The sequence below is a fragment of the Hylaeus anthracinus genome, unplaced genomic scaffold, assembly GCF_026225885.1.
Source record: "Hylaeus anthracinus isolate JK02 unplaced genomic scaffold, UHH_iyHylAnth1.0_haploid 12002, whole genome shotgun sequence".
Lineage (NCBI taxonomy): Eukaryota > Metazoa > Arthropoda > Insecta > Hymenoptera > Colletidae > Hylaeus > Hylaeus anthracinus.
This window is the reverse complement of record NW_026534349.1, coordinates 9,266,765-9,281,181: the sequence shown is the minus strand read 5'-3', so window position 1 is coordinate 9,281,181 and position 14,417 is coordinate 9,266,765. Positions and strand designations below refer to the sequence as shown.

The following is a 14,417-nucleotide window of genomic DNA, read 5'->3' as shown; positions in this document are numbered from 1 at the left end:
TATTAAATGAAGATTTCGAGTAGTTTGGTTTCCCACAGTGGTCCAGAAATTTACTTCTAATTTCACCTTAAGTTTAGACATTTATAAAAATATTTGTCTATCTACCTCGTGTTATTCTCTGCAACTCGGTGAAGCGTTCTTGCAACGCAATGTCAACATCAACATCAGCGACTGCATGGCGCCGTAAACATTTTTCAAATGCTCGACATTTATACATAGGTCGCCATCTTGTAATTCTATGTCAAGGATAGCCATTAAAGGAAACCGTATTAATTCGGGACGTCCTACATTATTCCAGAATACCTGAAGTTTTCTAAGGAAAGCGTTAATGGCCTCTTTGAAAAATATAAGATTACAGTCTTTTTTCTTGTAACTGTCTGCCGAGCAGATTCAGTCTTTGGGTTTAAGCATCATTCATGAGACGTGAGAGTTCTTTTCAACGGAACGGCCAAGAGGTCTCCCAAGACAAATCCTTCATTTTGAATAACCGTTTATTTACCTATCCTAAGTTACCATGCATAATAAATATTTTAAATCTATAAGGCAGTTCAACGTAAAATCTCAGCTGCACGAAATTCTTTCCAACAGAGTTGCGAGAGACGTTCTCCATAAAATGAACGGTATCTCGCTCGCTGTTACTTTTACAACAAAAGTGTACGTATCAGAACTTGTTGCAAACTAAGTTTAATAACTTTTTTGTCTCGCGCAAACTTTCAATGGAACAGATACTAACCAAGATACCGAACCGATCCCTGTCTTTAATATTCAAAGGGGATGAACAGCATCGGGGACCTGTTCATTCCCCTACAAATTCGCGTGACTCTGAAACCGCATACCTATTATCCACATTTTTAATCAGCGAGTAAATCCTAGCATCGAGGATAAATTATACAGTAACAGATCCACAAACAGATGAGAAATCGTAATATCCCATTATTAGTCATCGATGATTCTATCGTACAATATTTTTGTAAACTAACCATTAATGTTTATTGATGCTTTCAGAAAACAGAAATGGAAACGTTGGATACCACAGAACGTTAGAATAATTACCAACATTTCCTACCTCAAACAGAGGCCAAAATAATTCAGCTGGTCAAACATAATATAAAAATTATGATGCATAGGTCTCGCGCATATTCGTTAAACGGATTATGGAAACTCCCTGCATGAATATGATATTGCCTTGACGTGGTATACGGGTTCCCGCAGTGTTTTATGATGTGTCTCTGCCCTTTCCCGCGATACGTCAACCGTGACGCTTATGTACATAATTTTGCGACCGATAGCAGGCGAAATATTTCGAATTAAAACGCGGAAGCTTTATAGGACCGCGTGATAAATTTGTCATGCGAGTTCTGGCCGCGGGAATGGGAATGAATAGGGTGCCTATACGCTTCCACGCGTATCCACCGAGTTCGATATCGGTTCGGCATCGAGAAGCACCTGGCACCTCGATGCAGCTTTTCGTCGATTCCACCGGATTCTCGGGACTCGTAAACAGAGCGCGAACGCTTTCCGTCTCGTGTACCGGAATTCTGCGAGAATTCCGGTAATCTCGTCTAATACCGTATCGCGAACAAATTAGAGAGCTTACACGCCGCCATCGCGGTTCAAAATCTCCGCGAATGTCTATGTATTTGTTGCATAGAATCGAACGATTTGTTGCCTTTGAGAAAGTAGGGAAGTACGATGACCGTTGTCGAATAAAAGTCAATTGTGTCTATAGCGTTCAACCGGTTTCTGTCCATGGAATCCCTAATGCCACCTTCTTAGGAATTTCGCGTCACTGTGTCAAACATTTTATCGCAGTTACAGTGAGCACTTAACGGATCCCATCTAGAATAATTTCGAGGGGTTCCATATAAATTCGATCATCCTCGGGCATTGCTAATTTTCTTGCATCATTAAATTTCATTGATCATAAACCTGTCCAGTGGCTATCGAATAATTTGCTTCGTAGCGAGTTATACTCGGGCTGTCTTAATCAACCGAGAGTGCATTCGTGGACACTCTTCTAACTCGACGAGGATATTCGAGATCTCGAATGCCTTGTGATTTTTCGATCCTGTTGTTTGCATTCTTTAATCGTAGAGTTTTGCTTAATCTCGTTATAACTAACTTATCAGAAAAACTTTCGAAATAGCAGAATGTGTCAGCACTTTCTACAAAAAGCCTTAATTTTCTTTCTTGGTGCCGCAAGTTCGCGCAAGTCAAGTCTGACCAAATTTAACTTCGAAAATCGATCCCGACGTTGAAAGTTAAATGTAACTTCGAAAATTGAACTTCGGCCCATGAGGTCAAACTCGGCCAGAAGTTATTTTAGGGTTCAGCCGAATGAAAAACACATAGCGTGCGGTTTTAAGCTTTCAGAACGTGGAAACCGCCAACAATAGCTCAGAAACGTACATTACGAATGGATTAGCAACGCGAGCACAATGCACTTGTCCTAATTTGATTTGCTACAATGAACTGCTTTCGTGGCATCGTTCAGCTGGCAACATCGTTTCTTAAAAATGTACATTCTTCGCCATGAGTTGTCGAAAAAATCAAGATAACACAAACGGGGAGTAATAATAATTCTTTGCATTATAGATGAAGCGTAAATCGCATTACGAGTTGAGGGTTATACCAAAATATTATGAACCTTAAATTTTGAAGGAGAGTACCTACTTCATCTTCCAGGAATCAATTAAATTGTAAAGCATAAGTTAAGGATACGAATGCAAAGTAAGGCGACGATCCAAAGAGAAAACGGAGATCCAAAGAGAAAAATTCCTCAGCGACCAGGATTACGCGTAATACGAAACATCAACGGTTCGATGCAACGCAGGTAGCGTCTACGATCGAACGGAATTGCCTCGCGTTAACGGTTAAATTTGTCAGTACAATGCAAACTGTCGGCGGAGATCTTCCCTGCAATTACCGGGACACCCTGTGCCACCAGTCTTCGAGATTCAGCTGCCGCAATCCTAACAGGGTCTTAAATCCCTGGACGAATCTCAATGACAATAGCCCCAGCAATTTCTTTCCGGTGGCATCGAGCTGTCGTGCCAGTCCAAATTGCCACCTGCGACGATTTCTAGAAACCTTTCTAGCGCGCCAAATATCGAGGGGATTGCGAGGATCACGGGCATCGCTTCCAGGTTTCGACGATAAAAAAAATAGACGAAACGGAAACAACTGCTACAAATTGGAGGGAAGCGAACGAACTGGCGAATTGAGAATTGGACCTGAAACTAATTAGTTCGAGGCGCCCTTTTCTTGAATGGTGTACGAAAGACAATTGTCGTTACGAAGATATGTTTATTTTCCTCGTACACAATTACATTCGCGGTGCATTGTCATCGATGGTTTCAATCGTGGAGTGGACGTAAGGTTAAAAATGAGGGCAATTTATAAAATCTGACAAGGCAATCTCTTATAAATGGTAAAGAACTACAATCGGAATTTTTTTAGAATTACGAAAATTGTAAAATAAATAAAATCAGATAGTTCTTTACACGAGCCCCATCATTTTTCAAGAACAACAAAGTTCCTCAAACTTTCGAATGGTATTTAAATTAAAATATCAACCAAAAATACTACCCCATTTTACGTACTTGTTCATCAGTTTCGCAGTAGATCATCCAACGAACGTGGAGCACAATTTCGGGCTGCTCTCTAACTTATGGAAGGTGTAATTAGTTTTATCGCCTCGCAGGGATCCAGTTATTTCCACGATTCTCGGCGTTTTGGCAATGTCTCCCGAGGGAGGGGCAAAAAATTAAACCTCTTATCCAGCCAGTTCGTTACAAAACCAGATTCCATGCGCGTATCATTATCGTCGCGATTGCAGCATCCACCCAGTTTGTTAATTTCGATTTTTTTTTGTCCACTCTGGAAACGAGCCACGAGCCGTCGTCTTTCGAGGGACATGAAATCGAAACTCAGGGTACAGTCGACCAAAAAATCCAGAATTCTACCCAATTGTACTTGCGATGGCGACGAGACAATTTTCGAAAAGAAACTTCTTAGACAGCCTAGATAGCTTTTATTTTGTCTCGAGGCTAGTTTACCAGAAAACCGTGAAATTTAGTACAGACATTTTTCATACACGATGCACCAATGCCATTAAATACTTATAATTCTTATATAACATATGAGAGATAAAATTACGTTGAGAAATGAAATTATATTTAAAAATGTCGACTACTAGGAGAGTGTAGAGGTAGGTTTCAAACAAGCACCGATTGTGGAACGACCAGTGTCAGCTTTTTTTCACGTAGCGAGCATGTGGTTCCAGCCTCGTCTGGAATTCGAGCGTGGACTGGAGTTCTTTGATCGTCCCATCAAGATGCAGGTCCTGTGTTACGAAATTATGCAAATTTTATGATCAATAATCAGTGCTCGGAAGGAGGTCACATTGCGCCTATAACACGGCCTGGCATGCATTACCATAATCTTAAACGCAGCTCTCTATTATGCCGCTTATTGCGAATAATCGCGTTAACTGCCACGTTGCTGCCGCTGCCTCGTCTCAGTTAACGCTTCCGGACATTTTGCAGCTGCACCCCGTTACCGTTAATCTTCCGAGAAACCAGCAACGCGAAGTGAATAAGCTTTCTCGATCTACCGGCCAAGAAAATGCAATTTCGTCAATTATCGCGTCCGACTAGAATTTCAATTACCCCCGTTACTCTCGCCTTTGAGACAGCATCGATCGAGCTCGCCGGATAAATTTGCGACAGGACCCTTGAAACAGAGCCACGGTGACCCTGGTTGAATTTTAATGCCGACAACAATGGCTGAAACGTGACCACGGTGTATCGCGAGAAGAAAACTCGCTGGAACGAGGAAGAGCTTTGTATTTCGCTAAAAAATTCATTTAACGCTGGAGCGGCGTAAACTATTCATTCGACGATATTGTCTCTCGCCCCGTGCGAAATTGTCATCTGGACACACAATTCCGAACGAATAGAAAACGAATAGAAAAATAAACGTTTAATTCGTGGTGTTCGTTAAAAAAGTTACAATTCGTATCGTCCGAATAAATATATAATCAAATAAACGTCGATAAATTGCTACATGCCGTTCTTACTCGTCAGCTGTATTATTCGAATAAAATTCTCCCCGTCTCCGCGCGTAAGCCAAGCGTGTGGCACGGTGTTCCAGATATTTTTATTGCCAGGCAACACGTGATACTCGTATTGGTTCCTGTCCAACGCTTCGAGATTACAGCGAAAAACGAAAACGTTGTTGTCCAATTTTTTTTTGTGTCTTTTTAGTCTGTCGAACAGTTACGGCCACGAGGGAGGGCACCGTTGTGTCGTGCATTTGAAAATTTCCGCGGTGCCGACGACGAGCACTCCGATAATCAGGAAATTAACATGCATGCGATTTCCCGGCGACAACGATAACGCCAGGCTTATAGAGAGCCGTGGACTCTACTTCCTCTCAGCGTTAAATTAAGGGATTAGACTCGAAAAACCGACTCCTTTCATTTTTAGTGGCAGTCAGAAATTTTGCATGATGCAGAATAATGTTACATTGCGAGAGTGATAATAATACTCTATAATAAAAGTAATACTGTGATGATTTCAGACGTGTTTACCTTTCTGAGACAACTATAAATAATAATAATACTGAATTTATTATACATATATTATACCTAGTATATTCTTCTGTAAACTTTATTTTTTATATAAAGATAAAATGTTATAATCGAAACTTCTGTTCTTTATTTCGAGTCCACGGAGAACCGAAGAAAAATTCTAGTTCATCCCCTTTCGAAAAATCATCTACAAACCCACTTATGGTATCGCATTACCGCCCCACCTCTCGATTACGAACTACAGAGCACCAAAAGAACAAAGGAGAAATAGCGAGAAGAACAAGAACGCTCACGTTTTAATTTCAAACTTATATAAAATAAGAAAGTTCTGTCGTTCCCGAGATAGGCTCTCAACTTTAATTCAGTCTTGCTCCAAAGGCCAATAAAAAGTTGGAGCATTCCTAACAGCATCCGTTCCTTGAGAAAGTATTAAAAATTATTCAAAACGGAGGGCCTATATTCGCGTCACACTTAGTGCTAAAGGACTCACTCTTGTGTTTCGAGCTGCTCTTCCACAGACCTCTGAAGAACGACATCCTGGTTGCCCAGCGCAGCACGAGGCTCAGCAGATCCGAAATCTTTCAGCTGCGTATGGATCTCTCCTCGGCGCGGTCGATACGGATTTCCGCTCGATTCGTCGTCAAGGCTTTCCACTCGCGAGACGCGCCGCGATCCTCGATCCCGCTGACATATATGCCGTCCGACGGTTTTACGCGAGGCACCGTTACACGCGAGAGACGAGACCACGACCTCGTCCACGAGCTCTGTGGAGGGTCGAGTCAGCCGCTCATTTCGATTGGTCGATGGGGAAAGGTGGTCGTGGAAAACCCGAGATCCTGGCAGGAGTGAGAGCTCGCGCGGAAACGTGCTGCCGGGAAGACAGTGCGCCGCGATGTGAGCGCGTCCGCACCGGAGTTTATTCCGCTCCCCTGTCGCGTACATGCGCATCCCCATCCCTGTTGCCGTCCCCGACCTCCCTTCCCGCTTCCCAGATTCCGGTTCCGCTTCCGAACCGGATCCCCGTCGAAAGGATAAAGATTATTTTCACGCATTCGCGGTTCGCGTTCCGTTATCGTTCGCTCCAATATTTCGTCTCCTTTTTTTTCCCCCCTTTTTTTTCCCCCAAAAACGCAGGACTTCCTGGTCCAGCGTAACGTTCGGGCGAAAGTGTACCAGCCAAGTGGCAGATTTCGTAAATTGAATATTAATATACTGGCCGTCGAAACATTTCCAAACGCCGTGTTTTGAATTTCTACAGTGATCGCTGTTTCATTGATTTTCGATAGGCGACCGGGTTCCCTCGCTTTCTCCGTTCCTCGGGCATTAGTGAATTAACGGCAACGCGACAGGCGTTGGGTCCTTTCCGGGCCCAGCAACCTGTTCCTTCGCCGTCGGTGTTGACAGGTAAGCCCGGGGCACCTGACTTCGCTTGGACGCATTGTTTAGTAGCTTGTTGGAATTATGTGTACTACGCAAACTACGTGTCTGGTTGTTTGTATTCGAGGACTAGGCTTGTATTGAAATGTTAAAAGAATACTGAATTATTCGAGTGCTATTTGAATATTTTGACATAATATCCGAATATTCATAGTAGATACGTGTGTTGGGTGAGTATTTAAAATTTCAAAACTTTCTCATGCATTCATTATAAACTTATAAAATGGACGAATTTAGAAAGTTTCCGCAACTTTTTCATGCATTCATTATAAACTTAGATAATGAGTGAATATAGAAATTTTCGAAATTTTTTCATGCATCTGTTACAAAGTTTTGGAATACATCAATTTTGAAGTTTGAACAACTCGTAAAACCGATAACGAATATAGGTCAGATAAGAGCCATTCGTAACAAGATTTCGCGTATTTCACCTTTCAGAATGACTTGTCACACAAATGGATAGTGCCAGATATTGAAAACGATATGCAAACGAATGGACGAGGTTGTTCCGCATTAATACTCTATGAATACTGAAATCGCGGTTTCGTAACTGCCGTGAAATTCATTCAAAATATCCAAGTTTGATCTGGTCGAGGCGATAAATAAAGAGTGACCAATTACTAGACTTAATCAAATCCCTATTATTTATGTACAATTTTTAACTTTTGAAAATTGTACAAAAATAATGAAGCAAAGAAATGCAGCGAAATGACAAAAGTTCCAACTGAATGATATAAATGGTGACTTCATCTCCTTCTTGTTAACTTGTAATTCGATTACTCTATAATTAGAATCGCAAATAGTAAACAGCATTCTCACTTCACGAACCAGAGCAATAATAGCGATCTAAATGCGAGTCATAGTTTACCGAACCTAAATCTTCAGAATTACATACTGATCTCTCCCGTCTTTGAATTTAGTTTGATATACCCCCAAGTAGCTTTCATCGATCAATATTGGTATACCAAAATTCAAATTTAGCAATTGCGCAGGAAACTGAAACGCGACGATATGCTCGCCTCCGCGCATTTAATTCCAATGGTTTATAACCGTGAATGAACTATTATTATTATCGAGAATGCATTAATATCGTAAAGTAGCTAATTTGAGAATACTCCCTAGACGATTTTAACCAGGATACCGTAACGAAGAAATTGATGGACAATGTGTGCGCGTTTAATAGAGCAAAATCGTCGCGTTGCGACTCGTAATTTCGTAGAAGATGCCCTTCCCGAAAGTTCCTAAAGCCAAACTTCGTCCTCCTATCTACGTGGATGATAACGATCCCGGAAGTTCTAACGCAATTTTGCCCATCTCCCGTTGTTCCGCATTTTTGCGCCCCTTTATGCAGCAGGATTAAGCCCGAGATTAAAAAGGAGCTGAAAAATATCCGAGAGACGCGTTTTTAAACACCGCGAAAGAAGTAACGCCGTAAAACAAATTCTGATGCAACGGACGGGTCTCCCAGGGGCAGCTGCGTGGAAAAACAGCGGAAAAATTCAAGAAGCGACTACTCGATTATCTAAGGTCGTTGCGCCTTCGTTAGCATTTGATTGAGTCGAAACGACGACGGGTCCTGGCCGAATAGAATTTCCAACGTTTCCTCGACGAAACGACCGGTCGTTCCGAGGGTTACGAGGAAACGGGAACGTATTATATTTACTGACCGAAGGGACTCCAGACTCTTTCGGGTTACGTGAAAAAAATATACGATGTACCGCAAGCTGTTCAATTTTTTTTTCGCTTCCCCTCGTACATGCCGCACTTGCAAACGGGAAAGGTTTCGATGCAAAACTCCCAACGAAATACATCCTGTCTCACGGAAAGCTGTATTAGAGGATATGGAATAATTTTTCATGAATGAATAAATCAAGAATATCGGGTAAAAATTGTGTCGACGAAGCTTTGCTTGCGAGAAAATTAATTGACTCGGCGAACGTGTCTGTCCAGCACTGGCTGTATCTACTTGTGAAAATACGAATCAACGCAAGTGGAAGTAATCAGCAATGGGCAGACACGATAGCCAAGTCGTACTCGATCGCGGACGTGACTCAAGAATTTATGCTCGGATGGTATCCTATATTATCAGACATTATTTATATTTGCAACAAATATACTCGAGACATTTGTATAAGGTTGAACTGGAGATTCTATAGAAATCATTTTACCTAAGATACCCGGTACAACAAACAATGAAATTTGTTCACTATTAGAAACAATTACTTTTTAAGGGTTATTAGAATTGATGATTCTTATGCATTATAAATTACCCTATGTCTATATCTATCAATGCAATATCGTGCGGAATACCCGGTACAACTCGGAATAATCGACACCGCCGTACGTTTCAAATCGTAGAATCGTGTAAAACGGGAAAGTTTGAAATTATATTCCCATCAAAGTTTCCAGAAGGCCGGGGATCGAAGGAGATACAGTAGAGGAAATACGGCTGAAACGGTCCGGCCTGTTCGCGAAGAAATTTACCGACCCGTGGGGAGGAAACAATAGCGAGGGTGGAGTAAAACGGCTGTGTCGAAAGTATCGAATATCGATAAAGCAAAGATTCGAAAGAAGAAAGTTCGAAAGAAACAAAGAGATCGACGCGAGATGATTGACAAGAGAAACCATCGGCATAATGTTTCTAGAGCAGACGGAGCGAGTTTTTGCACGCGCGACGAAAATCGGCATCTATAGCCCCGCTTTATTTCTTTCGACTTATCTCGATCTCGATCGACGCCACGGCGTCGTCCTCTCGCCGTCGCTCGGGAAGCTCGACAATTTCTTTCAGATCCAAACTAAACTCAATCTCATTAATGCAATTCAACCCTACGATTTGATCTTGCTTAATAGTACTCGCTGCGCTTGCTTGATGAAATTGAATCAAACGAATGAAGTCGCGTCTGAATCGACATCTGAATTTAATACTGGATATTTTCGACGTAGCTGGTTAATTTATCTCCTTCCTCGATCTTTTTAGAATGAATTCTTACTATTATTAATTAAATGCATACGTTTCCAATAGTAACTGAGTATTTTCACTGTAGTGAAAATATTAAATTTTTACTTACATAAATATGGCTATAACTGTACATCTATACACTATTTTTTAATAATGAATGTGTAAACTATTCGCATTGTAATATTCCATAAAAATTGATAAACACACAGAAAATCTAATTTGCACGTTTCTATATACAACTTTCTTAGTTAATTCCAAACATTACACCGAGAATCGATATTTGTGACCCAAGAAAAACGTATCTCTCGTTAAAATAAATAAGTAACAGAGCTACGAATTTTTCCAGAGGAAGAACATCTTTGGAATCAAAATAAAATCGTTTCGCCACTCCATGGATATAAAAGTCAATTTCCAGAAGGACTGTGGAAAATAATCACGCACTTGAATTATTCGCAAACGGGAAACGAATAAAGTTCCATTCGCTTGGACTGTTGGAGCCGCTGAAGATTCCAGAGTGCTTGGCGATTCGTTGTAAAAACATTTTTAATTCGGAGTCACGGCTCCCACGGGGTGGTCGCCAAGATTCGTAGAACGTTATTCTTTCCGTGAGACAATGGGAATGAAAACGAAGCGGTCCAAGACGTTCCCTTGGATAATATTCTTGGTTGTCGAGAGGAACGAAATCGATCCGAACGGAGAGGTTCGAAGGAAGGTGGACGATTGCCGGAGGGAATGGAAATCTATTCCATACTTTATCCACTTCAAACGAATTGATTAATACAATACCTTAATTTAATCGCAACTTGTATGAGATAACGCGTAACGAACGACCGTACCATTTTTAAATTAACTCGCAACCCTTTGACGTTTGGTATTTGCCGTATCATCTATTTATTCCTTCTCGTCTCCCTGTAATTATTTATCGTTGCGCCAAAGGATACTCAATTATGAAATAACGAAATTAATAATACCACTGGCACCGTAAACGAAATACAAAGCGAAGATCCCGAATTCTCCTTAGATTCCTTTATCCCTTAATCGATCCTTCGTCATCGGGACGAAAGGAAATTGTAGGGGCTGTCGGAAATAGTCAACGACGAAAGCTACCATTAAATATTCCTCGAACACTTCCCCGGAGTTACAGACCGCGAAAATTCATTCGAGGAGCCACGGATACTCATTTTTCCCGCGGTTTCGTCCCTGTTGTTTCGCCTCGATGGGCGGCAGCCCTCGTTCCGTTTCCCTCTCATTTTTCGAAACGGTCAAAAATAATGCCAATCTGCTCGCACTGTTCCCTCCGCTCACGCTCGATATCGACTGTTACCAGAACGCTCCGCGAGTTCCCATCGAGAGCGATTAAACATCGTTGTGTACAGTGCACACAACGTGTTCGACATTCGGTTTCGAACTTCTCTGGAACTTCACTTGAAAACAGTACTGTCTCGATGAGTTCGATTCCGGCCCAAAAGGCTGAGGCAACCTCGCTGTTTATTACTATTACGGCTGCCCCGGCTTCTAATTAAACAGAACGATCCCGCGAGCGCGGTTTGCCGAAGCTTGCTTCGAATCGCTAACCATTGGTTAGCTCGGGACAATTGTTCTAATTGTCGTTAAAGCTCGATGCTCGAATGGCTGCCCGGTTGCCGTGCGCATTTCCGCGACGGAAAGGTCGATAAATTACTCTCGCTCGAACCTCGACTACGGCGAGATCGACGTCTCGATGTCACCGTAACCTGCTGACCATGGTAACGGTACAAACGAGTCTCGATCTTTCCTCGAAACTCGGCGAGATTTTACAAACGAGATACAGTAGAACATCCATTGAACAGTTCGATAGCTCGTATAGGGATGAAGCTGTTTAAACAATATTTTTGCAATACCTATTTGGTGGATAGGGATACATTACATTGAATTCCAATTACAACTTTATGTTACGATAAATGACATCGTATGATAGATCGATGAATTTGTGTAAACGAATGTTATCTTATTAGAACCATCCAGCCTTGAACAAAACACCCCGTACGCTTGTATTAGAAGTTACAACTGTATCCATATTAAATAATCGCATTAACTAAATGTCCACAGCGAATAAAAACAACACTTTAACCAACCTTTCCTCCGCAGGTCTCGGTTACCCCCGTCTCGGTCCCCAACGGACCCGGTTAACCGAAGTCCCACCGTAATCAGAATCTCTCCTAGGCAAAGATACGCGATCCCGTGAAAATTGATTTTTAAATCAGATCGTCACCGGTTGGTTTGCCCAGCGGCAACACGAGATGGTCAGACCCGATTTAATTTCACAGAGTGGCTCTCGTCGGGCGCGCCGGCACGAATCTACAGGTGACGCGATAAGCGTCAAAGCAATCTCGAGCATGAATCCCACGAAATTGCACCGAAATTGTCGGAGACGTTTCTCATCGGCGAGGTACGCGCGAGTTATGTCACCTATCGTGACGCGTGCGTGTTCGATTCGACGACGGAACAGTGCGGTAATGGGCGAAGATTTCCACAGGAGGGGGTTGACGGAACGCGAGAAAATTGGGAAATTGCCTGTCTGCGAGACGGATGGAACACGCCCTCCCTTTTGGTTCGCGGCACCGAGAATCACGGCGCGAACGTGTCTCCTCGGAGGTACGTAATCCCCGGCTAAAACTAGTTTGCATCGCGGCAAGAAGCGTGGATACACCGGCCTCCTTTCCGTTGAATATTTATGGCGGTAGACTAAGACTTCCGATGCTACCCCCGATATCTATTCGGTTGTCGCCGAACACCCTGTCGCGTTTTCGTCAGGCCAGACCTCGAACTTGCTACTCGGGTCTTACTCTTCCATATTTATAAGCTGTTTTGCATCCTTGTTCGTCGAACAGAACATCGTCTTCGTCGCGGACAGAGGACGCAGGCATTACTCTTCGAGAATCTTCCGCGGTATTTTCGCTCGGCGCGGAAAATACCAAGGCTTTTTGTGTCTCCCTTTAACAAAGTTACCAGCTCGGTTCGACAAATATCGCGTTGGCCCTGGTTGGCCTGATTTCGTTTCCATTGCTAATCGGGAACGACGGAGAAACGCTTTACTGGGGGGTGAAATGAAATTACCAGTACTCCCGGCGAACGGAGCAGCCGTGCTGTATTCTACAGGTGATACGATATACGTATAATCTCGTTAGCATGTCGATCGGGAGTTTCTAGAGGATGCTGCGTCGGTCTGGATCCTTTGAAGAGATTCGATCGCGTCGAAGTTGGTCAGCAGAGTATGGAATGGCCTTTACGCGTCGGAAATCTGGCTACCACGGACGTTTGGCTCACCTCAGTCTGAGGTCCTCGGAGATGCCTGAAAGGCATCTCTTCATCGGAAAAGCTTCGAAGGATTCAAGATGGACCACGTTTTTTTTATACGCTTCCGGTCACGCGTCGAACCCGACTCGACGTCGCGTACCGTTTCAACCCTGCGTCGGGGTTGGAATTTATGACGCCAGGTCCGTGTTCTAGAAATCTCGGGTGTATTCCCTTACGATATTCCAACTGTGCCTGGTGATTCGGAGTGCTTTCATTCTATTTTTCTTTTCTTGAGTAGTGTTAAACAGAGGACGTGGACGTGTCACACTTTTACTAAGTAGTTAGCGATTGACTGAAAATATTTAGACATGTGTGTATTTTGCATATTTTTGTCAAAAGGCGTATGCTTCACACGTTTCTATTATACCTATTTCACTGAATTTGGTTGGGATCGTTGGTCGTAGGCATAGGTTACGATTATATTATTAACTTATCTTAATGTGATGTGATGTGATTTATTTACAATAGCAGTTCAAGAATTACTTTTTCTCTATAATCGTAAACTTCACTCGTGATCTGGCGTCGTAAATCAGTAGATTGCAAGCTTTCAGAGCTAACCATTTCGCCCACCGCTGACAGAATCTGTAACCGCAAAGAGTTAGTATTTTCTGGCGCGTAGTAATTCAATTGCAGGATACACTTCTCTTCCCTGTGGCGAGCGGCGTCAGGAGTAGAACGAATCGTTATTCGATGGGTGTATACTGAATTTCTCGAGAACAATGCGTCGGAGTAGACTCGTGGAAACATATGCAGGAGCAGTCGTGCGGCGGTATTGGAGTTGTCGTTCGAACGAAAGCGTATAAGCGTCGCGGAATTGAAGAAGAACGACGTCCCGCGTGACCGGGCCTCCCGACGTCCCTTTTTTCTCTCAGTTCCGCCGTCTCGTCTCTCCCTTGCGGTTCTTTTCTTTTACGCCTGTGTTGGTTCCACACTGTCGATGCGAACATTTTTCTCCTTTTACTCCGACTGTCCGAGCCTCTTCACCTTTCTCCCATTCTTCTCGTTCCACTCCCCTTTTCTCTTCGTCGTCGTTCCCTACCCTCTCGCCCCGATCCGGTTGCCCGTTCGTTTTGCTCCCTTTCAGTTTTGTTT

The 14,417-nt window shown here is 42.9% G+C and overlaps 1 protein-coding gene across 2 annotated transcripts in view; it reads right to left on the bottom strand.

Moving 5' to 3' along the window:
- LOC128892123 (low density lipoprotein receptor adapter protein 1-B-like) overlaps positions 1 to 14,417 on the bottom strand; it is a 59,788-nt gene that overhangs the window by 31,262 nt on the left and 14,109 nt on the right. The window contains exon 1 of one of the 2 annotated variants that reach the window (XM_054152261.1): positions 6,084 to 6,519. The exons of the other annotated variant lie outside the window; for it this stretch is intronic. Coding sequence (XP_054008236.1) covers positions 6,084 to 6,129 — 46 coding nt within the window. The 5' untranslated portion in view covers positions 6,130 to 6,519. Of the gene's footprint in view, positions 1 to 6,083; positions 6,520 to 14,417 lie in introns of those variants that run through there. 2 annotated transcript variants of the gene reach the window in all.